Here is a 27,691-nt window from a genome sequence, read left to right on the forward strand (position 1 = left end):
GAACGAAAGAAAACCGAAATGCATTAGGAGAAGGAGAGAGAATGATTTGAGAGGCCATAACATTAGAACCTTCTTAGACACTTTAGACCAACGAAATTGCTGCAAATCACGGCAAGTAAATTAGACAAAATTGAGGCCCAGCCTGAGATCTGTTCTGGTAAATTAAGTAAAGTACACCCGAGAGGGACTCTGCGCGTCTCCTCCATTAACATAACATACGAAGACGAAGCCACGATTAACCGCAGACAGAGGGAGCCGGGAAGGGCTGGCAGACACATGATGTCGCGACGTCTTCGTATGGATTTCGGTTTCTTCGGTTTTCAATGGCAATTAACTGGCGCTATAATGCCATAAGGTGGGGGAATAACTAGCAGACAGAGGTGGGGGGACGAGGGACTTGAGCAGTCATCGGTACAACTACCTGATAACCGTAGACTTAGTCCATTCCATTCTGTCTATAATTTCAATTCAATTAAAGGTTTTCCATGGTTGAAATCAACTCAAAAACGAGAAGGGCCGTGTGAGACGCTTCTTACGCGTCACAACCTTTATACCCGGCACTCAGTACTACATCTGCACCTTAGCGGTTTTTTGTCAAATTTTAAATATTTTTTTATCTGTCATCTACATCTAGAACACTTCTCACACCAACACGCTCCGTTAGCTAGCCGCCCTTCCCTAGACCCACACACTGCAGACTCGCGGCAGAGACAGTGCCCGCACACAAAAAAAACAAATATAAGCTGCGGGACGGGGTGGGTTAAAAGTCGGCAGAGGCAGGGGCCGAGTGAAGCAGAAGTGTGAATGAGAGAATGTGAAAATAACAACAAAAGCTGCGGGACAGGGTGGGTTTAGCCACTGCAAATTAATTTCTTCATTCTGGCTATAATAATGATCCAATCGGATCCCAATTAGGGATCATTGGACCCCTACGGAATGGCGTTTTTAGTTTTCTTTTATCTTTAAAATTGTAGATTTGGGAGGTATTCGCCCTTCTGCCGGTGCGGAAGGGGGCGTGACTCATTTTTTAAATACACTTGCAACAGTGTGAGCATACAGAAGTCTGGATGCAAAATTTGGTTGCTCTAGCTTTTATGGTCTCTGAGATCCAGGCGCTCAACAAGACGGACGGACAGACGGACGGACAGACAGACATGGCTCAATCGACTCGGCTATTGATGCTGATCAAGAATATATATACTTTATGGGGTCGGATTCCTTCTGTGTGTTACATACATACACAAAGTGTTGTGCACAAATATATAAACCCTATTTAGCCTTCGAGTACCGGGTATAACAACTCATGGAAAAGCTATCTTCTTGATTTTGTTTGTTTGTCGTTTCAAGCTTTAGTTTTATCTTTTGGAAATGTCTTAAATAAACCACTCCAACAAAAGATACATTATCATTAACCTCTTCGTGCAATTAGTGTAAAATGAGAATTACAATGAACAACACTTGAAGAGTTTCAGTCGCAGCATCATTTTGTCGTCATTTTAGATATTGTTTGTCAAGAGCCAAAATACACTCAGGCGTCGAAAGTACAAATTGGCTTGGCCTTTCCATCTGCTTGCCAAATGTGTCAAATACAGAATTGAAAGCATTTAAATTGACAGCAGAAAAACACTCGAGACTCGAAACAAAAAGTAGCAATTAGCAAATGCAAAAACCCATGTCAAAACCGGGGAAAACACTCCAATTCCAATCCCTGAAAATGTTTGGTGCCAGAATTGATATGGACATATATAGGTTAGTAATACGGAGGGAATTTCGCTCTTTAAAATAAACTTATTAAGTTAATTTGCTTAATAATTTGCTAATGTTGCAATATGCACCATCATTACGAGCAATTTACTCAGGGCCGAAAGCAAAAAATATAAATCCTCTCAACAGCAGCAGCAGCTACTGGATAATGCATTCAAGTAGGAGGCAGAGGCAAGCGAGAGTTGCCTTAAAACTATGTGAAGCTGAGGAATGCGGGTTTCTATGATCACAGAATTGTGTCTATAAGATGGGTATCCAGCAGCGAATTCCTGTCAAACTGAATGTAAAAAAAAAAAGAGAGAGTGAAAAATGGAAGAAATGTGCGCAAAAACGTAAAAGGGAGTCGAAATATATCGTCGGATTAAAAAAAACTTCATTCATGACTTTACTTGAAAAATAAATTATTTTACTTAAATTAATAAAATGATTACTTATTTTTTGCGCTCTGTTGGCAATAATGGACATTTTGCCATCCGTATGCATTATTGGCATAATGCTGCCCGCTCTTTTTTTTTAGTTTTTTATTTTCAGTTTAAATTTCAAACTGCCACTGCAGTTGGCGTATGCCTGTGTTAGTTACGTTCCACGCATAAACTAAATATATGGCAACTTAATGGCAAGAATTTTTTACGGTGCTGGAGAAACGCCTGTTCCGCAAAGTCCCTTCGGTTACTTCTTTGGCTGCTCGAAAATCAACTAAAAAAATCTACCAGTAATTGTAAGCTTAGTGTACCTCTTGGTAAACAACGATATACACATTTAATCTGTACAATATATCGAGGGACTCTGCATATTACCATCTCTGATAATTATGTACATACATTTGTGCTGTTTCCGTTTCCGGTTTAAGTGTCGCCATTAAAATGATTTCCAAATTACCGATTGAGATTCTAGATAAGATTTATGGATGTTTGAGTTTAAAAGATAAACTTCAACTGGCTCAAGTCAGCAAAGAGCTTGGCCACGCATTTCTCTACCATGGCAAAGTGGCTTATACGCATTTGGACTGCAATGTTTTTACTAATGATATATTGAGAGTTTTTCTGCCGCTTTGCGGAGCTAGTGTTGTCCACATGAATACGACTGAAAAGACATTCGAGAAGCATATTGTGGAGCTAATATCAAAGTACTGCACCAACTTGAAATCTACCAGTACGGAGATTCCAACTGAGCATTTGAAGGAGTTCAAGGCATTTATAGGCATTAAAAGCCTAAGAAAAATTGAATATGTAAATGAATATCGTTGTAATCATATAACCGAATGCATTAATACAGATTGTAAAGAGTTGAAAGTATTTCACATAAGGAATGGACAGGGTATGGACTTAAAATTAATCAAAATGAATCTATTTTTTGAATATCCTTTTAATTGGTTTCAGCACAACACATTCGAAAATTGAAAAACTTGGAAAAACTGTACCTCATTTGGCCTGAGAAAAAATATTTATTAAATATTTTTGAAATAGCCTCACACTTAAAAAAACTTCGCAGCTTGGTGGTTATATACCATAGCGTATCATTATGCCAGAAACTTGATTTTTTATTACCGGAATTGGAAGAACTTGAGTTAGTGCATTGCAGAATTAGTCTGTCGGTAATGCCAACATGTCCAAAGCTCAAATCGTTAAAATTTGCGAGCAGAGAAACTCTCAATATCGTTCAAATTGTTTCGAAAAACGCCGATACCCTGGAGCGTTTACATCTAAACTCAATCAGTTATCTTCCAAAAGATTTATTTGAAATTATCAGCAAATGCAAAAAGTTGCAGTTGATTCATACACATTTTAACATAGCTAAAACTGTGTTTTCGGAATCTCTAAACTCCTTTATAAACGTTTTGAAGGAAAATGGTTTCAACGAGCAAAGGCGCTTTGTTTGGGAACTTAATCAAGGAAATACGGACGATTTTCGAATAATGGTATGTTTATTGATCGGAATTGATGTTATCAATATTTTAAAAAGATTTTCTTTACAGATGGAACAATTCAATCATTTGGAAATGTGGAAACTTATGAAACTGAATTTATTGAGTCTTCATGGCAAAGGATTTAGGTTGATATAGAATGGGTGCATATCAGAAAAAAACGATTTAAATGTGCAATTATTGGATGCATATTACTACGTGCCGATACAGATGTTTTTAATCAGGTTTACTTCAATTCAACACAGTCCTAAATTCCGAACTTTGTACATTAAATCAGTTCAATAAAAAGGCAAATAAAAATAAACAGTAAGAATACTGAATCTGGTTTGTTTCAGGCACTTTTCAGGCAACCCTCTTGGGGTAAGTTCAAAAGTGAAACCCAGTCAACACCTTGCCACAATGCCAAAAAAAAAAATTATATAAAAATCGCAATGCATTTTTAATGGATATTTTTTTTTTGTTCGTATGAACCCGACGACATGAGCATTGTGGATGAGGGGTACACCCCACAGACATTATGTGGGTATTATTGTTGTTTGTTTTCACAGGAGCTCAGCTCCAAAATGCCAAACCCGCACCCGTACCCAATCCAAATCAAATAAACAGCGCCAGAGGAGAGGAGCCTCAGCATTTTGCAATATTAAAACCTGCGGTCAGGTCTGGCTCTGGATCGAGGTCTGGGAGTTGTGTCTGCTGGTTGGTTGCCGATTTCCAGTTGCAGGCACCGAGGAGGAGCTACAAGAGAGGGCCAGGCTCTCTGCGCGTGGCCAAAAGCGTGAAAAATGTTTCTGCCATCGTCCAAAAAGCAGCGCATTAACAGCCAACAGCAAAAACCATAAACACAAGAGAAAAAAAAGAGAACAGAGAGAAATAACACAAAAAAAGTGTTAATAACACTAATTTGTCTGCGGTCAAAATGGTAATTCTTGTGGATTTTTCTGTGGCTCGAATGGAGTGGAGTGAAGTGAAGTTTCAGTCTTTTTGGGTTGTACATATTTTATTTTTGGCTGCTGTGATTGGCAATTGTCAGGACGGGCTTCTGGTCAGTAGGTGAAAGGCGAAGAGCTGCAGATAATGAGATGTAAACGACCACAAGTATCCAAGGCACACTCGATTTTAGCCTGGTCTGGGCCTGTCTACACGTAATTGGGTGCCAATGTACCAGAAATCTTCAGCAGGCCCCAAAGGAACCTCAAAACGAGGTGCGAAAAGGTTCAAAAAGCCAATTGACAGCTGAGACTTTGTTTGGTTAATGTTATACAACAGATTGGGGTTTATTTTTAACGTTTGCTGAAAACGATTAGTCTTTCACATCTTATTAAAATAACAATGTGTGAGACACAAAATAGCTGTAATTTTTTGACTGAATTTTCAGTAAGATCAGATTTTATTTGTCTATGCTGCAGAAATCTGAACAAAAACAAACATCAGAAATTCTTCTATAGCTTCTTCGGTTCCAGTTGCCTCAGATAAGGTGCCCATCGGCTGTCGATTGTCTGATGACCAACAATGTCGGATCGTAAAACGAAATCTACAATTAGAGTTTGATTTTGATATTTTTAAATGAATTCCAAACGGCGATCCGATCTCCCAACTTACATGAGTTCCAAATTCGTAATTTACACGCATTTCCACAGGCTTATCGGCCTCAACGCCATTCTTCTTTAGAATCATGAGCGCCGGCTCAACCATTTTCTTATTAATGAATTTACAGCCATAGAAATCAATGACACGCAAATTTTTACATCCACTCAGCACACGCAGAATTCCCGAGTTGGTTAAATTGTCCGAGTGACGCACGAACAGCTCCTGCAGGCTATCTGACTTAATGAGCCCAATGAATTTATTACTGACGCCCGGCAAGCAAGCATGTGTCAGTGCCTTCAATTTGGAAATGGTGTTGGCATCATCAGCATCAAGCGCTTGACCCTCGTAGAGAAAACGAATGCGACACAAAGTATTTGCATACTTTGACACGGAGCTGCCAAACACCTGGGAAAGTTTCATTAATGGTATGGTCTCCTCAATGTTTAACTGCTTTAGACTCGGCAGATATGGCAGACCCCTCCTGTTCTGGCATTTTTCGGATGGAAATGTGGCATAAGTAATGTTGAGGAGCTCCATTTTTGGCCACAGATTTTTGCAATGTGGAATGTCCGGGCAGCCTACATAGGCGATCAATATTTCCATGTTTATTAGGTTTTTCAATGGGGCAAACCAAAGGCATACATCGATCGCCTTCCTATTGATTATGCGCAATGTTGTTAACCAATACAACTCATGGATTCGCCTCACTGGAAAATTATCAAAGGTATTGTCAAACTGAAAGTATAATCTGCACTCACTTACAGTTTTTATTGGGGAACCCAAATAAAAGCAAACTCCTCAGCAGTGGTAATTCATGCAGAGTATCGATGAAGTCAACCCCAACAAAATTATTTTGCAGCGAGATCCTGCTCAATGTTTTCAGTGACGAGAGCAACGGCGCAATTACGCCCCAATACTCGCATTGTATTTGAATATTTAACTCCTCCAAATTGGGGCAATGATCGGCGGCCAGCTTTAGTAGAGCCACAACATGGCATTTTTTGCGCAGCGAAATGCTGACCACAGATGCACCCGCATCGTAAAGTATTTTTGACCAGTACGAAATAGGGAGTTCGTCACAGTCGACATTGCAGTGCGCATTGGCGGCATAATGGGAAAATCCCTTCGCCAGTTTAGGATGAGCTTGGGCCAATCGTAGGCGATCATTCAATTCCTCAACGTAACTAAATATCAAGCTAATTGCCTCCACAGGTAAATCAAGAATATTGTTACAGCCGGCCATTTTTCAATACAAATTATTCGCAAATTAAAAAGCTTCACTTTGAACTCAACTCTATTCGGACAAGTGATGTGAAATCACTTTTGTTTGTACGCCAAAGCACACTTCCGGTTTGAGTGGATATGTTCATTAAACCACATTATGGGTACTCATGAAATTGCTTTTGATTTGTTTTATGTAATTTAAAGACTGGTTCTTGGATCAAAATTAATTATAATTATATGAATGCAATAAAAATACAATTTGAGTGAAGTGGTTTAAGAAAGGATCTAAAACAAAAACAAAAAATAACATACATCTGGCTGCAATGCTTAAAAGAAGTATTCTAAAATGAGGGAAATTGATGAAATTTATAAATATATGAATATAATTTATCCCAAATTATTACGAGGAAGAAGTTTAAGTGATCTAAATTTAATTTTTTTAAGTATTTATATTATTTATTTTCTTTTTTTAATTTAATATATTCCTGATTCAAAAATGAATTTTCTACATTTTATATTTGTCAGCAACACCGAAAACAGTGCAAAAGATCTTAAGGCAACGAAAAACCAATGAAGTAAAATGTAAAAGAAACAGCCAGTGTGACCATATAAACAAATTTAGTTTAGAAAGGAGCTTGGGCTAATTGTATTATAAGCCAAATAATTTCTTATTGATCAAAGGTGACCGTTAAATGGCTAAACTTCTGCGTAAAAATTCCTGAACAAGCCAACAGCCAGCAATGTCATTTGCAGAATGCCACATAAGGGTTTAAAGGTGACTAAGCACCAGGTGGAAGCACGTTCAAAGGTTAGCCCGAAACCATCCAAGCAGTAAGCCAGCCACGAAACTATTTTACTTAATTTCGCCAATGGCAGGACAGGACCACCCTCCGACCCCCGAATGCGGGTGCAATTTTGTCTTTGCAGCTCTTGGGTTAGGCGATAAAGCGGCCAAGGGGTTAATGGGTACGGGTACCTGGTAACTTGTAACGTGTAACTTATGGCTAAGTATGCCCATTCTAGTTTGCAGTAAGGTTATTATCATAGTTTTGCCTCTCTTGAACTAGCGACAATTGCATTTAATTGGATTCCATGCGACTCTTGAGAGCGTGTTTAATTGGGCAGAAATGCAAAAACACACACAGACACATTCACTCTCTCAGGTAAAAGTATTGGCGGAATTTTGATAAAAAAAAGGGAGCTATTATGCACCGTCAAATTGGGGTTTAAAATATTTATTGACAAAATATGGGGGAACACTTGAATTACAATTTTTATTAGGAATCAAAATATAACAATACAAAAAATGTAGAAATGAAAAACTAATTTTATTCTATATTCACCTTAATTGCTCTTCATATCCAGCAACATGATTAGCATATGCAGGAAATATTCTGCTGCTTATTAACATTCACAACCATTGATCAATTCTTAGTATAAATTTTAAATATTCAAATTAAACAGCTCATCAGCTGTTTTTTCATGGATGGTGCCAATGTGAAGAGGTGTTTCACATCTTTCAAAAAAATCTCATAGCTATATAATTTTAAGAATTTGTTGAGTGCACTTTGAAAAAGAACGAACCAGCAACGATTATTCTAGAAACAGCGGAATAGGAACAAGAGAAAAACCATTTTCATTCGATTTTTTCATAGGAAGCGCCACTTATTGGAATGGTGGATTTTTGACTAATGTAAATGGCAAGTATTTCGATTCTGGCTTTAAAATACTTCTAGAACTTGTTTTAATATCTTTAAAACCAGTGCTAACAAGGCACAGTTTCTTCTCTTTCCCATTTTGTTTGATTTTGCTGGTTTTAGTTTAATTATGAATTCAAAATTATGCTGTAAATGGTGGATATATTATCTCTTTGCAAATAGACTATCCAGACATTAAATCATACAATTTCTAAGCCACTTTCCAATTTCCCTAACGAGACTACTTGATTCCACCTTCAATTAAGTTTAAGTCATCAGAATATGGAAATATCTGCCTTGGTCCCTGAGCACTAAAGGAAAGCTTCTTCAGTAGCAACCATCAGCATCATCCATGCCATATCCGTATGCACTCAAGCATATAGAGCCATAAACACAGTCAAGCAATGACCACACATAAACGCTGGACCAGAGTTCACCCCCAAACAATGAGGCCATAAGGAAGAAAGAACGCTGCGCTCCTCCACGCACTCTTCTTTGCACAATCAAATGGAAATAATTGTGGTGGCAGTGGCAGTGGCTGTGGCAGTGGCAGGGCGGCGGCAGTGAGTGAGAGAGTACCACAAGACGAAGTGCTGCTCATTGTGTGGCGGCAGGAGCTGAAGCTGGACATATCCTCGTCGCACTCATTGAAGTGTTGATGCATCCAGCGGCCTATTGATGTGGCAGTGCACTTTCCGTACTCCCTCCCTTCTTCCTTCCCACATCAATGATTTCTTTATTGAGCTCAGATCGGAGAACTCCACTGGGACTGAAGAGAACTCTGCCAATTAGTTCGTCTATCATTGTCGAGGCGTCCGGGAGTGTAAGGGCATTTGAACAAAAGGGATTTTGTGGTTAGTTAGTGGCTTTGCTTAGGCTTCACATCAACAGCGGTCGGTGGGTTCGGCCAAAGGGGTTAAGCAGCCTGATGAGGCCTTTGCTTAGAAACCTTTTGCTAAGAGGTAGATGGACACCAGACAGCAGGTAAAAGTAACTTTACAAGGGGGAAGCCGATGATTATGAATGAGCGACCGCAGCTTCCTTTATAAAGTGTTGTCCCTTTAAGCTTGTCAACTCGTCTCCCATCAATGAAACGCAAGGTTCCCTACTTTAGGGTTCTTCCTCTAAACTAACATCTATAAAAGAGAGTGAGAGCGGTTAGGGGGGATCGCAACCCTTTCTATGGCCTATGGCTTAAGAAATCTTTCCAAACAATTAAGCTCAGCATTTGTGCAAACCAATCCTTGACAATCCCTTCAGCGAAAATAACTCCTTTGCCATCTCTATGGTGGCTCTATGGGGGGAAATGCCGACACACACTCGACTCAAAAAAAAAAAGAAACTCAAAAAATGAGATACGAAGGGGAACGGCGAGATTCTAAAGGAATTTCTCAAGTGTTCTTTTTTTTGTGCTTGTGTCGGCTGCGAGTTATGCAAATTTTCTGTATGTCTGTACAAAAAGTAAAGTACTCGGAATGAAATCTAACCAAATTTGTTGCAGTACCAAAAGTAACAATCAGAGAGTGACGCGCAGGGCAAGGGGACCATGGGCCATGCGAAGCGTATGCCACTTGTGCCACAGTACAGTTGTCATTTGAATGTCGACAATAAGAAAATGTTTAAAAACCAACAAGTTGAAGCTGGAATACCCTTTACAAAGATCTGCCTTTTAGGGTTGGCTTTCAGACCGTTCGGGGGGTTTCAGTGGAATGCCCTAGGACAGCGTAGAAATATTCTCTAAAATGTATGCCCGACCCACTCTTGAGTATTTTTATCCACGGACAGATGGTCAGTTGGTAAAGTCACATCAACCACCATTCTGGCAGCTCTTCAGGCCAGCGCTCAGCTCAGCTCTCGTCTCGTCATTCAGACAGTCATTCAGTTATTCAGTCAGTTGGTGAGTCAGTGGGCTCAAGGCTCAGGTCCCCGGCAAATATGACAGTTCACTCGCGGCATCTTGAACCCTCATTGTGTGTGTGTGGCCAGGCCAGCCAGAGTTTTTGGGGGTTGCTGCTGGCTAGGACCCCTGACTCCCCTGTTCCCCGTTCAATAGACACACAGTTTACCGATTTGACGGTGACGGTGACAGCGTTGGTGACGGGTACAGTTTGTGCATTGATACTGTTGTGGTGGTCGTCAATGCCGGCGATGCGATGCGATGCGCTGCCACTTGGGTGCTGCCGTCGCACACCGGAAAATGAAAACGCAAAGGGGCTGGGCTGGCCTCGTTGTAACAGTAGTCAGGCGGCCGTGGGCGAGGGTTTCGCGATGAGAAATTTGTTCGAAATTGTGAACTCTCGGAATTTGTAAGGATTAATAAATGTTGGGATATCTTTTTATATTCAACAACTGCTTAAAAGGTCCCTCAATATTTTTCTCCAAAAATAGCTAAAGGTGACCCATCCATAAGTGGTGTAGTTACCACTAACCACTTGCAGCCACTCTTCTGGCAGCCCTCGCAGTAGCCCAGGCAGATAATATTCTTGCTGTTGGTGGGCCAAGGAACTTTGCTACCCCCTGGCACAGGGGCTGTCTCGGTGGAGTGTGTGTTTCGGCTGGATTTAAGCGTTAAGTGGTTATATTGAAAATATTGTATTTACATCAGTAGGTGATTACACACACACAGAAAGAGAGACAGAGAGAGAGAGAGAGGGCGATGATGACTCACCACGGACACAGGGGCCTCGACGAAGGATATTGATAATTTCATTAGACCACTGACCGGAGCAGAGCAGCGAGATCTATCCTCTAGGATGAGCAGCATAATTGCTGCTGAAATATTTGAAAGGTGTAATCAGGGTCTTCCATTACGATGGGACAGGCGAAAGGCTGGAGTGGGTGGATGTGGCAGGGACCTTATCTGCGGCTTGACTTTGATGGATGCCAAGGGTTGGGGGCGTTGAAAAAATGTTTCAAATCGGAAAGTGTTTGGGCGGAAAGAGCTGGGAAGTTGACAAGGTTCATGAAATCTGTAATTATAGTGTTCGGGGGAGGTTGCTGTGGAAGTATCCTTTTGATTGATGGGCCAACATTTGTATACAACTATTTCTTGTTGGTCAAGTTTAAACATCTTCCACTTTAACTTCAAACAAAGTTCATAAACTGTCGCGTCTCGCACCCCACAAAAAAGTTCATTAAGTGAGTCGAAAAGTTCGCGGGAAACCTCATAAAATAGGCGATGACTCGAAAGACCTACCCGACCACAAGAAAAAGGGGGAATGTTGCAACAGAGCCGACTCTTGTGGGGTTCCCGATTCCCCATTCGGTAGGAGGAGGAATACAAGTGGAAGTGGTAGGCAGAGTACGGGTGAGGGCGCAAGGATATTAATGATTTCGCGCTTGAATTGCAATTGCAACAGCAATGTAATAACAATATATTCATCCACCAACACACACACACAAAGAGACGTAGCCACACACTGCGGTCAAGCTGTCAATTTTTTTCGACAACAAAAAACTGCGAACTACATAAAAAATTACACCGTACGCGTACGAGTGGGAAGCCCCTGCTGCACCATGGGGTACCCGTTCCCCCTTAGACAGTTCGGCGTGCGCGCCCGTTGCCAACGCAATGACAATGCAGTATCAGTGTATATATATCAGTGCACTTTTCAGTCGACGAAACCCTCGACGATTGTACGTGCAGTGCGTATCGTGAGTATTGGTTTGTTTGCGAATAGATTTTTTAACGACTGAAGCATTTTAGGCAAGGAATTATTTATTATTAAGGAATACTCAAATTAAAATTAAATTTAAAAAAATATAAAAAATGCCAGTAAATAAATATTAAATAATTAAATCAATTATTTAATTGATAAAAATAATATTAGCCTAGCCGTATTTTGTTCATACACCTGGGCCACTTTTCCCTTATTTCCTTTTAGTACAAGCCAAATACTATGCACTCATGAAACGTACTGCATGTCAGGCAGTTTTTTGTTGCTTTTTTTCCTCGGTTGATCCGCACTTTTGATGGTCATCTCTTTGCATTGCATCCCCTCAATTTGGTTGCTTTGTTGGCATTTTATGCACATTTGTGTTTGTTTGCCAAATGATTTGCACAAAAAAAAACCGAATTTGTTTTTCGGATTGCATATTGGACAAAATCAATGGTAGGAGGGAGGAACGGACGAACCATCAAGTTTTTTATACATGAAAAAATTAATTGAGTTTTTTTCTAGTTGACTGCATTTTTAATGAAATCGTTAGGGTTTGCTTGTGTTCTGTCCGGTACTGTGCACTGCACTGCTCGACGAGCCTGTCAAATGTCGATTTTTTGTATTTGTACGGTCATTGCTGTGGAGATAATGCTCAGGGGATAATGCAATACTAAAGAGTCCATTCTCTTAAAAATATATATTGGTTATTTTTGTGCAATTATTTGCACAGTTGTTTGATCCAGCGCGCCCACTCCACATGACTTAGATTTCAACTGCAATAGAAAGCGTCTATAAATCCGAGAAAGAACTGATAAGCTGGCCATAACATGTCACCAGCTATCATGCGCAAACCTGTCAAAGACCGAACCACTGTTTTATGACCCACTCAAAGGTAATGGAAAAGGCAGACTTGAGACACATAAAACTCCCAAAAAAAAATGTTGTACAAAAGCCACAGAGAATTTCGAGCAAAGGAATGCAATTAGTGGAGCTAAGAGGAGAAAATCTTTCCAGGAAATAAAGTGTTCTCTGAAGAAAGACATAATTGAGCACACCAAAAACAGAAAATGAAATCGTTAAACTTATTATTACGAGACGAAGCCACCCAAAAAAAATTAAATTAAAATTTATAGAGGTAAACAAGAGCTAAAAAGAAGACAATTAACTGAAGGCCCCCAAAAGAAATGAATTCCAAATTCGGGCCAAGGAGAGATAGTTTTCTTTTTTGTTAATAATAAAAAATCTGTGATCTACAACAGAATTAGCCCGACGATAATGGAAACTGTTCCCGGAATGAATGGATCGCCGCATTCAATCAAAATGTGAAATGAAATGTTTTTAATGTAGTTTTAAAAACTTATAATTAATGTGAAACGAACGAACTTTTTATCACCACAACTTGATCTACATTCATTTGATGGATATGCCCCGATCCCATCCCATCCAAAGAGAAGGTGCCACAAAGGGGCCTGCCTCCCTCTCCTGTTGGTAATTTATTAGCTTTTGACCATTTGAACTCGTTGGCTGTAGTTTGTCTTTCTCAGTTTACTGGTCATCAAATTGATCAAAAGTGTGGGGAGGCCCTTTCGTGTTGGCATTTTTACCCCGTTCAAACTTCAATTTTTTATGTTCCGCCTAAAAGTGTGGTAAAGTCAATCAAAAGGAAAATAAACAGAAACCCAAATGGAAATATGTAGTAGTTTATAAATTTGTTATGGTTTTTTTTTCATTTGAGCAAGCTGTAGAAATTCTTCACTCTCTACCAAATTGATGATCAAAGTCAAGATCTTTAAATGATTGGCTGGAGGAATTGTGTAATACAAATGTACATTTATATATTCATTCAATTGAGGTTTATTTTGATGGGACAAACAGGAACTGGATAAAAATTGGACCCAAATGGAATTGGTCAACAAATTATGCAAATATTTTACATATGTACATAAATACTAGATGTATTTTAGGCAATTATTTTTAAAGCGTAAGTACAACAAAAAGTCATTAAAATTAATTTCGAATTAATCGTTTTAATCGTATTCTGATTATTATTTTATGCCAATAAAATTCAAACTTTAATTGTTATTAGCATTGAAGGCACACAAATAAAAAATTCGTTTGTCTTTAAACCTTTTCAACCTGGAAAACCATTCAAATTGGTTTATCATCTTGGGTTTCGGCCTCCTCCTACCCACGGCAGCACGTGACAGTGTAATCAAATTTTTGGACAGTCCAATCTTTATCTAAGACAACGAACGGGTCCCGGTCCCGTGCCTTTTCTTGCATTGCAGACAGTCATCGCCTACTCCCACATATTTTGGGGATCGAATACCACGCAAGCCAGATCCATTCGGTGGCAGTGTTCAGGGGCGCGTGCTCTCTGGCAAACCCCCGCAGAGAGAGAGAGTTCACGAGACACATCTTCACATTTCCACCAGCACATGCCACACTTCATTTGACACGAAACAAAGATGCTGCCTGCTGCCTCGAAGATCGCTCTTATCGTCGAGGCTATTAGACAGAAAAAATGACCCAAAAAATTGTAGCTGCTGTAAAAAAATAGAAAAACAAGGGAGGAGGAGGATGGGGAGGAGGAAAATAAAGTGCGACCCTGCCACCCAGTGCTGCAGGGCCAAAACTCGACGCGCAATTAAAACTTTTCATGCACATCAACTTTCACTCGAGCGAGAACCAGAGTCGACAAGGGGACGGGACGGGACGGGACTGACTGACAGCGGCAGCGGCTTTGTCCCCCACGATATCCCCCCAGGAATACACCCGTATATGTGAAAACATAAAGAAAATAATATTTTTCTAACAACCGACAGGCAATCAGCGAGCAGCAAACAAATTTTCTGTGGAAAGATCTCTTGAAACAAGATGATCTTCGGGGCACGCAGCCACAGCAACAGCAACAGAAACAGAAGCTGACTCTGAGGGGGCAGCAACTGAAGCATCCATACGAGCCCACATGTCAGGGCGGCTCATGCCACAAGTCAGCGGTAAGTGTCAAGTGTTTCATGCCACTTGGCAAACAGAAAAAAAAAAGAAAAATCCATGTAATGCCCGTTCTGTGACAACACTTGAGGCGGTCTCTCGGTCTCTCTTGGACTTGTCAAACCAACAACCGCCGCATACGCATATTAAATGTGTGTTTGCCTCTACAATAAATCGAAATCTTTTTTTTGGGGATAAGCCCTGTCGGAGGTGGGGTGAAAACACTCCTCCGATCTGTTTAAATTTGTTTGATAGAGAATTTTGTGTCACTTTAAATTATTTCCTTATATTTATAACAGAGCGTTTTGTGCCTTTCACGAATGCTTCCGGTTAGTATTAGAAACCTCTACCCAAAAACCATTCTGTGTAATCTTCTCTTGCTTTTCATTCATATTTCCATTCTCCATTCAAGAGCCTTTCCATATTTACAAATATCAAACGAATAAATATATTTCTTTGCTATTGGAACCCGCTTAAAGTTCATTAAGATCCCATAAGCTACCGTTCAGCCAATCAAATGATAAACACTAAAAGAAAAAGACAGTTTGCCTGCCTGCCACAAAGCTAACTGTTCCAATGTTCCGCTGATGATTAGTTATCAGGTTTATATTTATACAGTCTCCTCCCCACCAACCAATCATAATAATACTTTGACTTTATTTCTTTTGTAAGCAGATGTTTTAGCTGCCTCAGGCCTTCCCCCATATTAACTGAAGACGACCCCATGCGGGGTCTACTATTAGCCAGCCGCTTATGACGCGATGCCAACACTATTTGGCCCAGAAGACACGGCTGGAGAGGAGGAGCGCAGCAGCCCCATAATTTCTATGATTATGTTGAGTGCAAAGAGCACACAGCATCCACTCTGATCTTTCTTCCACTTGTCTGCCTCCCTGTCGCTTGGTCTGTCTTGGGGCTTGGGGTCTCTGTTCTCGCCTAATACAACAGGCCCGCTAATGCTGATGACGATGACGATGAACACGTGCAGCAGCGACACCAAAAGAACAACAGCAACAACAGCAACAACAGAAAATACACAGACAACGATCGTTTCGCATAAAGTGCAACTTTGATGACTCTGAACGTTTTATGACAAGATCAGGGTACGTGGGTTAACGCAAGAGTTCGCCAGGTTATTGAACAGAAAAAAATCCCTGAACAGTTTTATATTTAAAATTGGATCTAAAACGATAAGCTCAAATATTATGCACCCAGAGTGGAAGTTGTCAAAATAAATGTATGTGAAAATGTTTGAATTAAATATGAAAGTATTTGATTTAAATATCAAAATATTTAAAATTGTAATTTAAAATTAAATATTCTTATATTCAGAATCCACAATTTCCTTGAAAATAATATTTTGTTTTATATTTATATTAAAAAATAGTATTTTATATTTAAATCAAAATAAATTCTATTAAATATCTCTCTGTTCGTATGTAAAAATCGAGAACTTAATTTAAATGTTGTAGTTTTTTATAACAAATTTACATATCTGTACAAATTAGATATTTATTGTTTATTTTATATTGCCTTTAATTTTACATTTATTTTTTAATCAATTCACCTGCAGATTCTACTGCACTCCTCAAGCTACCCTCGTTCCCGCAATGGCCTCCGGCTCATCAGGCATTTGGACATAGTGTGACCGACCGACCGGGCGCTGCTGCGGCTGCCTGGCATTTGACATTTGATGGCGTGCGCTTGTCCCATAACCATTTCTTTAAGCTAATAACAACAGCACAGCACCAACAATCATAATAAACTTTTCATCTTTTTATGTTATGTTAAATATGATGCTGCCCGTGGATAGAATGGATCGGAATAGAGCCAGAGAAGAGCCGCACATCTGGAGACACTTTGTTAATGGTCTCGGTCGCGTCTCCCTCGGATTCTCGATCAGAGTGGAGTGTGCCCGAGTTGTCACTGTGTGTGTGTGTGTGTGTGTGTGTGTGTGCTCCCCCTTATAAGTAGTGCTGCCGCTAGGCTGGGGCTCCCCTTGCACGATGTTTGTTTTTAATGCTACTAAAAACAGTTTTTAAATGCAAATTAATGTAGGCTCTGGTACAAGTTTTTTTTTATTTGAAGTGTTGACTGACTGACGAGTCGGGGCGCAGGGTGGCAGGGCAGGTTCTTGCCTGTCTATTGCGTGTGTGGTGATCCAATCCGATCTGTTCGCCATGTTTATTTCTTGTTCTTGTCGATTGTTATCTTTATGAAATTTTCAGTCGACTTAATTGCATGCACACAGTACTCTTTAATGGCTCTTGAAATTGAAAAGGAATGACGAGAAGAGAGAACAAATGAAGCCGAATGAATCTCCCAAAGGGGGAACCAAAAATAGACCAAGAAAAGAAAAACCAGCAGAGGTGGTTTTACTGCTTATTAAATGTTACTCAGAAGTCAAATATTTATAGCAAAACGATTCAAAAACCTTTTTCTACTCCTTGGCTCTTGTCTGTAAATTATTGCATATGCAAATATAAAATACAAAAAATACCCAAATAAATTGAAAGCCCCGAGAAAAAAAATCAAAAATACATTTGTAAGTACTTTCGAAATGCAATTGGAAATTGATTGAGAACGAAGTGTGCATACTCTTAATCTCGGAATCTTTTATTTGCCAAAAGAAACGGCTTCAGTTTATGAGGCAGGTAAACGTTGCATAATGTTTATTTCTATATTAGGAGGACAGAGAAGTTCCTTAAGTACGTAACGGCTTTTTAAAGGTTTATTTTATTATATTGATATTAAACCTTTATCTTTTTATGACGATTGAGTGCAATAAATGCAACATCACAGGTATGATCAATATTTCTTCACTTGCATCATTTCTCGACATGCTACATAAATAATCGTTACTTTTTCTCCTTACCAGTTCTTCCTGTTTTTACCCGTATGATAATCTCAAATATGTATTTTCTACACCTCATCTCAACCTGAAATCGCGTCGAAGACTAACTTTTGTCTATGCAAATCTACTGAAAAATCAATCTACACTCTCACATTCATAGAGTATAAAAACAAAGCTGAAAATGCCACAATAGAGAAAGCTATTCTACGCCAACAAAAATATATAACCAAAAAAAAAGAAGCATGCAAATCAGTTTTGCTCCTTTCTTTCTTTTCTCGACACACACTCAAACACACCCGGAGAGACAGAGAGACACAACCCATAAAAATCATTCAAGCGGCGCCAGGCTATAAAAAATCAACTCAGATGCAGGAAGGCAAAATCGAAAAAGAAGAAAAAGGAGGAAAGAATCTTTGGCTCGTTTGGCTGGTGCTTAAGCATGTTCCATGATATTTTCTTTGATGGAACAGGGACTGGGACCGGGAACGCGAGTGGGTTATTGCGCTGGTATGGGATTGACTTTCGGGTGTCTCTTTGGCGTGTGATTAGCATACGCAGTTTGGCATGACACCCTTTTTTTTGGATGGGCTGAGGCGCTAAGGGGTTGTATTAAGGGCTTATCAACCGAATTTTATTCGTTACACAAGTCATCTCTTCCTCGCCTCAGCGCGATAAAGGGTAATATACATACAGAAGTTCCTCGTAATTTATTTGAAACATTTTTTCGTTTGGTTTGGGTAATGCGTGTGTTGTAGCAACGATTTCAGAATCGTTGACATTATGTCAGATAAGTGAAATTACATGTTTTGTCGATTTGTTTACAAGAGAGTTTTTTTTAGCGGTATAAAGGGGGAGATATTACCAAGAGGGTTGCTTGCTGAAGGGTAATTATTTAAATATATTTTTATTTGTATTTAAATTGTATTTAAAAATGGGTAAAGATAATAATATGTAAAATATATGTAGTTTATAAGTCATCAAACATTTGATTTCGATTTCTTACCTTTACTAAACCCCATCTATTTTATAAATTTATTTTTAAAATATTTAATATTTTACGCTTAAATGCCCTCCAACTGAATAAAATCGAACAGAAATAACCTGAAACTCTTCTTCAAGTGCCCTTGAGTAATTCTTAAATGTTATATGCCATTTCCATTAGTCTCCCATTGAATCCTTTCACCCCTGCTGCATTTCCACAGACCAAACCGAAATGAGTTTGCAATCCCATTGAAATGCCCCAAAAATGTAAGCGCCATTCCCTTGTCCATTCCCTCAATGAGTCCTGGGTGCTAGGTCTCCTGGCCAGGCCAGCTCGTGATGTAAAATCTGGCAAATGCCATTTTTTAATTGAATTTTCATTACATTTCCGTTTCGACGTTTGCCCCCCGTTCGAGGCAAAGCCACCGAAACAATTTAATAACAGGGAATCAGAAGTCAGTAAGTCTGTCCAAAGATATTTTCTTTTTTTCTCCTTTTGTGTTGGTGCAAAAATATTTTGCTGAAATGTTTCCATGTTTTACTCGGTTTGTTTTTGGGTTTTTATCATGCAACACCGCACCGGCGGCGACACGAAAAGCCGCTTACGTTGCACATCCCTGCAGCAGTCGGGAGGATTTGATTTTGACCCTTTCGTTTTTTGGCGTTTTTTTAACGATGATTAAAAGTTATCTTAATGTCAGCTAGGTTTACGACAATGTTGTCCCGGTTGTCGCTTTTGGCCGTAAGTTCCAGGCGGAGAGTGAGTGAAAGAGTGTGACAGAAGTCATTCAGTTTGGCAATGAAATGTTTATTCTGGAATGGTTTTAATTGCGTCTAGCAATAGCATCTTTAATGACTGATGACAGGACATGATCTTAATGGAAGCAGGCAAAGTTTGGTGAGGTGAGGTAGTGCCAAATGGATAATGGATATAATCCTTTTGTGTCAATTAAAGAGTTTCTGGTTAATGGAAATGAAAGCAAAAGGCTGCGAAAGTTTCTCTTAATAATAACATTCTCTTTGGCTGTAAAAGTGCAAATCTACCCTAAGAGCACTCCCTTTATATGCAGAAAAAATAAAACAGAATAAAGAGTAAAGCAAAAGAGAAACCATCTTATTTTCCTCTTACCTTTTGGTCATCATCTTTTGCCGATTTCTTGTGGCATTTACTGTTCTTTTACATACACACGTATGTGTTAGTTTACGATTACGAGGGTTACGAATTAGAATTGGATTACGGATTTCGGATTACGCATTTGACGAGTCGGAACGGGACTGGGAGACTTTGTTAGCACTCGCAAAAAAAAATTGATTTATTACACACTGCACTTATTATACATTATACATATTGCACACGCGATGTTCTCCCATTTCGCCGCTTTCTACGCACATGAACGCACACACATACTCTCATTTGTAAATTTCGACTATGCGACTCCAATAAGAGCACAAATGTGGTATATTTCAATTTAAGGTGGGACATTGGAGAACACAACTCTCTCAAAACACGCATACTTTGCTTATTTCGCGTGCACAAGGTGCACGAGAGAGAAAGATCACAACTTCAGATTTGGAAATCACCACCTTATTCTTTTTACACTTGGAAAGAGAGGCGCTCGCTCATGCTCTTCTTCTGCGACAATTACATGCCGGAGTGGGAAAGGAAAAAACACTATACATCACATTTTTTTTTGGATATTTGCAAGACATTATATGATCAAACAAAAATGCACATTTTGAACTTGAAAAAAAAATTTAGTGCATAAATTAACGTCTTCATATGTATGTACACTGCACTTCACATATTTCCGCTCATTTTATTCTGCAACCTGCTTCTTATACGCCATTCACACTGCACTCACTTTTCACTCACTTTGGCCGCAACCGCCTGGCTCTCCTTGCCATCATTATGACCATCGACACTACACTTATCACTGCACTTCACATATTTCCGCTCATTTTATTCTGCAACCTGCTTCTTATACGCCATTCGCACTGCACTCACTTTTCACTCACTTTGGCCGCAACCGCCTGGCTCTCCTTGCCATCATTATGACCATCGACACTAACACTTTCACTTAGCACTGAGTGTGATTATTTATTTCCGCTCTTTCTTTAGTCATGCGGGACATTTAACTGTTTTTTTCAAGTAACTCACTCTAATGCTATGATCACTTCACACACTTTGGCCGCAACCGCCCAGCCCTACTAGCCGTCATAATGACCATCGACACTAACACTTTCACTTAACACCGCTCTTTCTTTAGTCATGCGGGACATTTAAATGTTTTTTCAAGTAACTCACTCTAACACTGCACTCACTTTTCACTCACTTTTTCACTGCACTTTCACAAATTTCTGCATAATTTATTCTTCTGCTTCGCCGCCATTTGCCTGCTGGGACGCCTCCGCAATTGAACACCTATTAACACTTATTAAACCACAATTTTTAAACTTTTTCCAAGTTACATCAACACACCACTACTCAATACATTATTCGCGACATTTTTCCGGTTAGATTTCCATAATTTTCCCGATTTTCGCGACCCGATACCCGGAGCTGACCCTAGAAACACGCGTTTTCGCCGGCTGCCAAATTGAAAAGAGAGGTGCAGTAATCTACATACATAGAAATGTTTATAAGCATGCGTGGGAGGCTAACGGCTTCTCTCACTCCATGCTCTTCTTCTAGAAGTTGCTCAATTTTGGCACACATATTGATGCTTCTTCCTCTCCTACTGCAAGAGAGCGGGTGTAATTGTATTGACTGACCGCTTGTTAGTACAGTAAAACATGGCTTTGCATAGATATGTGTATTTGAATTTTTCTGTGGAACTACATATGGATTTGTATAGAAACTAAAAGTGGGGTTTTTTTTGAGACTTCACTGTACATCGGCTGTGTGGGAGAGGGTCAAAGTTGTGTTGAGCTGGTGGGTATTTGGAGAGGGAGAAGAAGCCCGCTCTCTCCACACAGTTATTTTTTTCGTCCGGTCAAAGCGTGCGTTCCCAAGTCTGCTCCGCTTTTCAGTTCGCTAAAATCGGGAAAAAAGTGAAAAGCCAACCGGAAAAGTACATTGATAGTAGTACATTGATTAGACATTGAAAACGCCCCAAAATTGTGGAAAAAATAATGAAAGTGCCCCAAAACTTGAGACAAAAGAACTTGTTCTATTGCGAGGGCAGTGCCATAGACAAAAATACATAAAACAGGAAGATTTCTGCTTAAAATGTGCGGAAATATTTGCTATTACAGTTTAAGATGTGTTTTTCACATTTTACATACACGCACACATATTCATATGTATGTGGATTGTGAGATGTTTCATTTTTTTCGCTTGATCACGTGATGTCTTGCGTTGTCTGTGTATGCGCATATGACAAAAGATGCGCGATGCTCCATCCCTTTCCCACTCCATCATAGAATACGCTCATAGAGAAAGAGTAGCAACACGTAAAGAACCAGCCTCTCTCTCCTCGAAAGAACCGCAATGACATAAGGTGATGCGCTCCTAATTTGGAGATGAATGCGCTCTCTCCTTTACTTTGTGCAGACAAACGTTGCAAAATATGCGAGCATCGGGAGAGTTTTTTCCTGGAATGCCTTACCCTATTTTAAAATATGCCGAATTTTTGCGCTCTTTTTGGAATCGGTACATGAAAACTGTAAACGGGAGAAAATCGCGCGCTTAAATAATATTTGATCTCATTTCATCTAACCAAGTGAGTACAGTCCTTCTTCTATCAAAATATGTTGTCTTTTATTTGTACACTCGAAGTGCGTATCGTATTATTAAGCAACTGTAAACAATTGTTGGTCGTTTAGTTCGAAGGCTCTTTTGCCTGGTGGAAAGCGGGCAGATCTTGATTAATGCAGACACATGTCTAGTGCCGCAACAGAGACAGAATATTTTGTTGATTTGAAAATGCACTCAAAATCGTAGGATTCTGTTTGCCATTCGCCAGCCGGTTGATATGCGCCAACATGTCCGCGTGGGGGAGGGGGGGCGAGCAAATGATTGTGTTGTGTCCATTTCCAACAACAGTTAGAACGTGCCCCCGCCTGCTCTGCTCTCTTGTAATCTGTCATACAATCCGATGCAAGGGGAGCCGATTGAGCATGTGCCGGGGCTGTGCCCGGCAAGGCCAATGAACGGTAAACTTAATTATCCAGCTTAATGTCGGGGGATGGGAGCGAGTGTGGTGTCTGCTTTATGGATAGCCCTAATGCGGAATTATTAATTGCCAGCAAGTGTAAATTCAAAACCTGCAATGTAAATTACGAAATTACAAGAACATCTCAGCCAGTTCAGACACAACACTCACCTCTCCTCCTCCACTCTCTCTCTTGAGAATGGAACTATGTGTGGTTCTGAGATTCCCATGTCTGGGGGAACAAAAACCATAAGAACTTTTTTTCCCAGACTTTCCTCAGACGCATTCACAAAAATTTCAATTTCATTTTGTTTGGCCAACAAATTTTCCGCTTGGTTCATTTTTATTGACAATTAAATCCGAAAGGAACACCAAAAAAAAGTCCCTCACCCCAAAATTGCAGAAAATTGAAATGCAAATATGCAAATTTCGCTTCGCTTCTCGTTTTCGTGTTCGTTACTTTTTTTTCAATTGGTCCAGGGAGCTGTTGACATATGCGATGTGCATAAATTTCCGTTTTGCCTCAAAACATTTCCGCAATATCATAATAAACGTTGCGGGAACAGTGCAGGAGAAAACAATATATCTACAGCAAAATTATAAAAAAACTGAAGACAAAGCGGAAAGAGTAACATTTGGCTGACTCCAACATAATAATTCAGCCGCAAGGCAAAGCCACAGCAAATCAGGTCCAGGTCCTGCTGTCTCCCGCTGACGTTGATGCCGCTGCTTCTTGAGACCCGCAGGGTTAAGTGTGACTGACATGTGTATGGATTTTCGCAACAGATACTGCTTGCCCGATTCCCATTCAGTAAAGTTAGTTGAGCGGAAAATATTCCTTCTCAAACGTAAACGTATACAAAAGATGCTCTAAGACAAACGATACTCCGCAGAGTAGACCACAGTCTGGTCTGTTTGCGCTGCTGCTTCAATGATTTTCTGTTGGCCAGATGAACTTAAGTCTAAGGTTAAGGTCAGCTAAGACTGCTTAAAAATGATTAGATATTCGTGCAATTATTAGACTTCCCAAAAGAGAACCTTACAAATTTAAACCAACATATCATCTCATTATCTCTCTCAACTCCTTTCAATCTTTGAGTGTCGCCTGCCCATTATAGGCAGTAAATTGCATTAGAGACAAAAACGTATTGATTGCCTGAAAGTGCATTTATGTGACACCTTTGAAGTTGGTCCAAGCCAACACTTTGTATCTCTGTCTTTGCACAATGAGCTGGTTGGAGTCGTAGATGCAGCAGCAGCAGCACATACTGGTAATGTGAAATAAATTGGATTATCCTTTGATTCATTCACAGTTTGTCGCCCAGACGACTTGCCTGTCACATAATTTATGTGCTTTACATATTTCAAATCGAGGGGCCACCTGAAAGTCAATTGCATCTCTGGGCGGGAGGTTTACAGTGTGTGTGTGTGTGTGTGTGTGTGGGAGGGAGGGATGGTCATTAATTTGCCTTGGTGTCAGTCAAAGGAGGCGAAAACAAGTTTTTGGCTGATTTGATTGCCGCCGTCTACGATGAGCAATGAGCTGGCTGGGATTTCCTCTCATACGATGGGGGAGAACTTTGGGTTAATTGCTTTATGTGGGTTCCAGCAAAAACATTTGTGAGAAATTGACACAATTAAAGAACAAACATTTTTACTTTTCACTGGCTAACTTTCGGTATCAAATCTTAGATTATGTAGAATATTTGTTTGCATACTAAAAATATGAATGTTAATTGGATAAATGATAAGGTTTCGGCGGTGATGTTGTGTTAACTACGTTATCCATAGGCGCCGAAGGTGCAAACATATTTTATAAATGTCAATTTCTTTTTTCATTTTTGGAAACACACCTAAAAATAAATTCAAGCACATGTGAGCGAGGTATTTTTGTATTTATCTATAAGAGACTTGGCTCACCTTTAGCCTTTCCCTTAGCGTGTAGTTTTAGTCCATACAAATTTAGTAGTTTATGCAGCATTTGGGTATATTTCTCGATACTCGTTCCAGTGTTTCGAGATATTTCGACAACGTCGAGGTCTGAATCGTCTGCATGCTCAACAATAGAGAGAACGGTGGGGGAGAACGGTGCTGTACAAGGGACAAAACAATCGTGGCACAAAGCTGAGAGTGGTTGAGAAAAGGACAGAGCACAGATGTTGTGAAATATGGAAAAATATCAGTTAGTGGCCTAACACTCTGATCTGGCAGTGCGGCTTGGACAGCGGATGCTCTTTCGTGAAATTGTTTGAATTGTTTCTTGAATATCATTAACAAAATTCAATGGCAAATCATTGAAGCATTGAATCTCGGCGAGGCATCCATTTTAGTGCAGTCAGTAGATGCCACGCGCCACGTGCTCAAATGTACAGAAATAAAGAAAAGTTCAGACCGATGATTGGTGATGGGAACAATCGATAGCTGCAAGAATATTTCCGTGGTCAAGATAGCGAAACAACAAACACTTTTCGATTAAACAATAGCGCTTTGTATTGCATATATGTGAATACCCATATTATCATAAGTGTCCGCACAAAGTTTATTTTATTTTGATGCTGCAAAATGGACACCCGCAACCAGTCGAGTATTGTGAACCTGCCACCGCAGCAGCTGAGCAAAATATATAAATTCCTTGTGGAAACGAATGATAAACTAAGTCTTGCACAGACTCATCCAGTACTTCGCGAGGCTTTTAAAATTGACGCCGGCAACCATTACGAGCTACTAGATTTGGAGAGTTTGCCCTTTACGGACTGGAAGTTCATATTCTCTGCTTGCGGTTCGACTATTCTGGGCGTTATGTCTTACAAGGTAAAGAATTCAATGGCTGGGGTGATTCTGGCAGCCAAATATTGCCCCAACCTGCAAGAGCTATTTATTGCCATTCGGGACGAGTATTGGAATCAAGTTAAGCCATATCTGAAACGACTAAAGAAGGTGGAGGATTTAAGACTGACGAATAACTACAGCCCGATTGATTTGATGAACACATTGCTGGAACTTCCCAAGCTGAAGACCCTGAAATTAGTTCGCTTTAACCGCAAGGATAGTAAGTGGTAATATTAAACGTGCAAAATGGTTATAAATATTTACTGTTTATATATTTCAGTAATGCAAATCAAACATTTGCAGCAACTCCAGAATTTATTCATCAGGAGCGACCACACGGTGAACATGTACGAACTGTGCTCCTCAATGTCGCAGCTTGAATCATTGGAAATGGAGTTTGCTTCCATAGATATTCCCCTAGGAAAATGGGAGCCGCTGTGGCCCAAGCTGAAGCTTCTGAGCATCGGTATCGAAGATTTTCGAACCGAAATGCCGTACTTGCCGAGTCTGGAAACACTGCACGTTACATTCAGCCCCGATATGGAATTAAGCGAGCTATTTGGCAGATCGATTTCGGACTATGCCAAGAGCTTGCAGGTGCTGCGCTTGAACAGCGATGAGATAACCCCAGTCCATGCGGATAATGCCAAGACCATCGGACAACTAAAATCACTAAAAAGTCTGATCTGCTCCGATATGAATAATACATATTTGCAATTCATCAAGTTGGATCAACTGCAGATGGTGATCCTCCAGTCATCCAATAACGTAACCAACTCCGGAATCCTACGCATGCTCCGTGGCTGCAAGAACCTCCGATCGCTCGATGTCTCTGGCTGTAGGAGAGTCAACAAGAATGTTGTGGCTCCACTCTTAAAGATTCTAAAGCAGCATGACGTTCAGCCGGATGATCCACTGGTTCTGACTGTTCGTTTTATGTCGTTCGGAGATGCAGTACAAACTACAGCCACGGATCCGAACAATAATTTATTGCTCATCCAGAAAAGTAATAATATTATATGCGAGCGTCCCTATACGGCATACGATGCTTCCCTTGATATTGAATATTTGAGTGATGATTCCTTTTAATATATTAAAATACGTTTATTCGAACGATTTCCCATTAAGGAGGTCTACAGTTAAATTTAATAATATTTTAACAGCAATTAGCCATAAGTTGTTACTTGTAAATTAATTTGTTAAGCACTAATTCTCCTTGTTGGAAGCGGGTTCGAGGGTAATTTGAATGCCATTATTAAGTAGATCTGGAGACACAAAAACTGAAATTACTGAACTCAAGACACAATTTTCTGTGTGGAATTTATATAAATTAGTTTTTTCATATCTGTTAATTTATGTTTCGCTACTGTTTGCTAGTTGATCCCTTGCTCTCCCTCTCTGTATCTCTCATTAAGTGTGTTTTTTGAGCAGGACCAAGCTGGAGTGATTAATGATGGATGAGATTGACCAAAAGAGATTTGAAAATCTCCAATTATGGCATTTGCATTTACATTTCTGAAATTGTAACCAATTATACTGGACATTTGCTCTCCAGCCACTGATCGATTGTCGACGGGTTGGTTTTCTTTTCCCTTTTTTTTGTTGTTTGGGAATGTAGATAAGAATCGGAACAATAACAAAACGATGAACCGAAAATGATTAGTCAACAAGAAACGGGACACAGACATAGAAAAGAAAAAAAAAAACCTGGGCAAGCAATAAAAACAAAATTACAGACAATTTTCATGAACAAACGCCTTTTATGATCGGCAGACGGGGAGAAATAGAAAGAAAAAACTATTAACAAATGTCAATTAGATGACACAGGCGCAAAAGATTGAGATTGAGAGAAATGCATGGAATGCACAGGGGTTAATGACAATGAGACGTGCAGCAGATAAAGCCAACAGATACACAGATACATAACATAAAGAGATACATCCACAGATATGTTTGTCATTTTCGGTTATCTTTTCGTTATTTTTTTTGTTGTGTTCTTTTTTTGTTGTTTGTGTTTTGTGGCC

General features: G+C 39.8%; 3 protein-coding genes across 3 annotated transcripts; 2 read left to right on the top strand and 1 right to left on the bottom strand.

Annotated features, from left to right (window-relative positions):
• Positions 1-2,594: 2,594 nt before the first annotated feature.
• Positions 2,595-3,903, top strand: LOC117579547. Its single transcript, XM_034265465.1, has 3 exons — positions 2,595-3,081; positions 3,144-3,682; positions 3,740-3,903. Exons 1-3 carry the CDS (start codon positions 2,628-2,630, stop codon positions 3,824-3,826), a joined length of 1,080 nt encoding a protein of 359 aa, XP_034121356.1. The 5' UTR covers positions 2,595-2,627; the 3' UTR covers positions 3,827-3,903.
• Positions 3,904-5,080: 1,177 nt separating this feature from the next.
• On the bottom strand, positions 5,081-6,567 carry LOC117579468. The gene is made up of 3 exons (XM_034265357.1): positions 6,038-6,567; positions 5,288-5,982; positions 5,081-5,219 (listed from the first exon to the last, which is right to left on the bottom strand). Exons 1-3 carry the CDS (start codon positions 6,516-6,518, stop codon positions 5,154-5,156), a joined length of 1,242 nt encoding a protein of 413 aa, XP_034121248.1. The 5' UTR covers positions 6,519-6,567; the 3' UTR covers positions 5,081-5,153.
• An 18,066-nt stretch (positions 6,568-24,633) lies between these two features.
• LOC117580541 lies at positions 24,634-26,756 on the top strand. The gene is made up of 3 exons (XM_034267135.1): positions 24,634-24,638; positions 25,782-25,887; positions 25,948-26,756. Exons 2-3 carry the CDS (start codon positions 25,821-25,823, stop codon positions 26,754-26,756), a joined length of 876 nt encoding a protein of 291 aa, XP_034123026.1. The 5' UTR covers positions 24,634-24,638; positions 25,782-25,820.
• The last annotated feature ends 935 nt before the right edge of the window (positions 26,757-27,691 follow it).

The sequence above is a fragment of the Drosophila guanche genome, unplaced genomic scaffold (genome assembly GCF_900245975.1).
Source record: "Drosophila guanche unplaced genomic scaffold, DGUA_6, whole genome shotgun sequence".
Taxonomy (NCBI): domain Eukaryota; kingdom Metazoa; phylum Arthropoda; class Insecta; order Diptera; family Drosophilidae; genus Drosophila; species Drosophila guanche.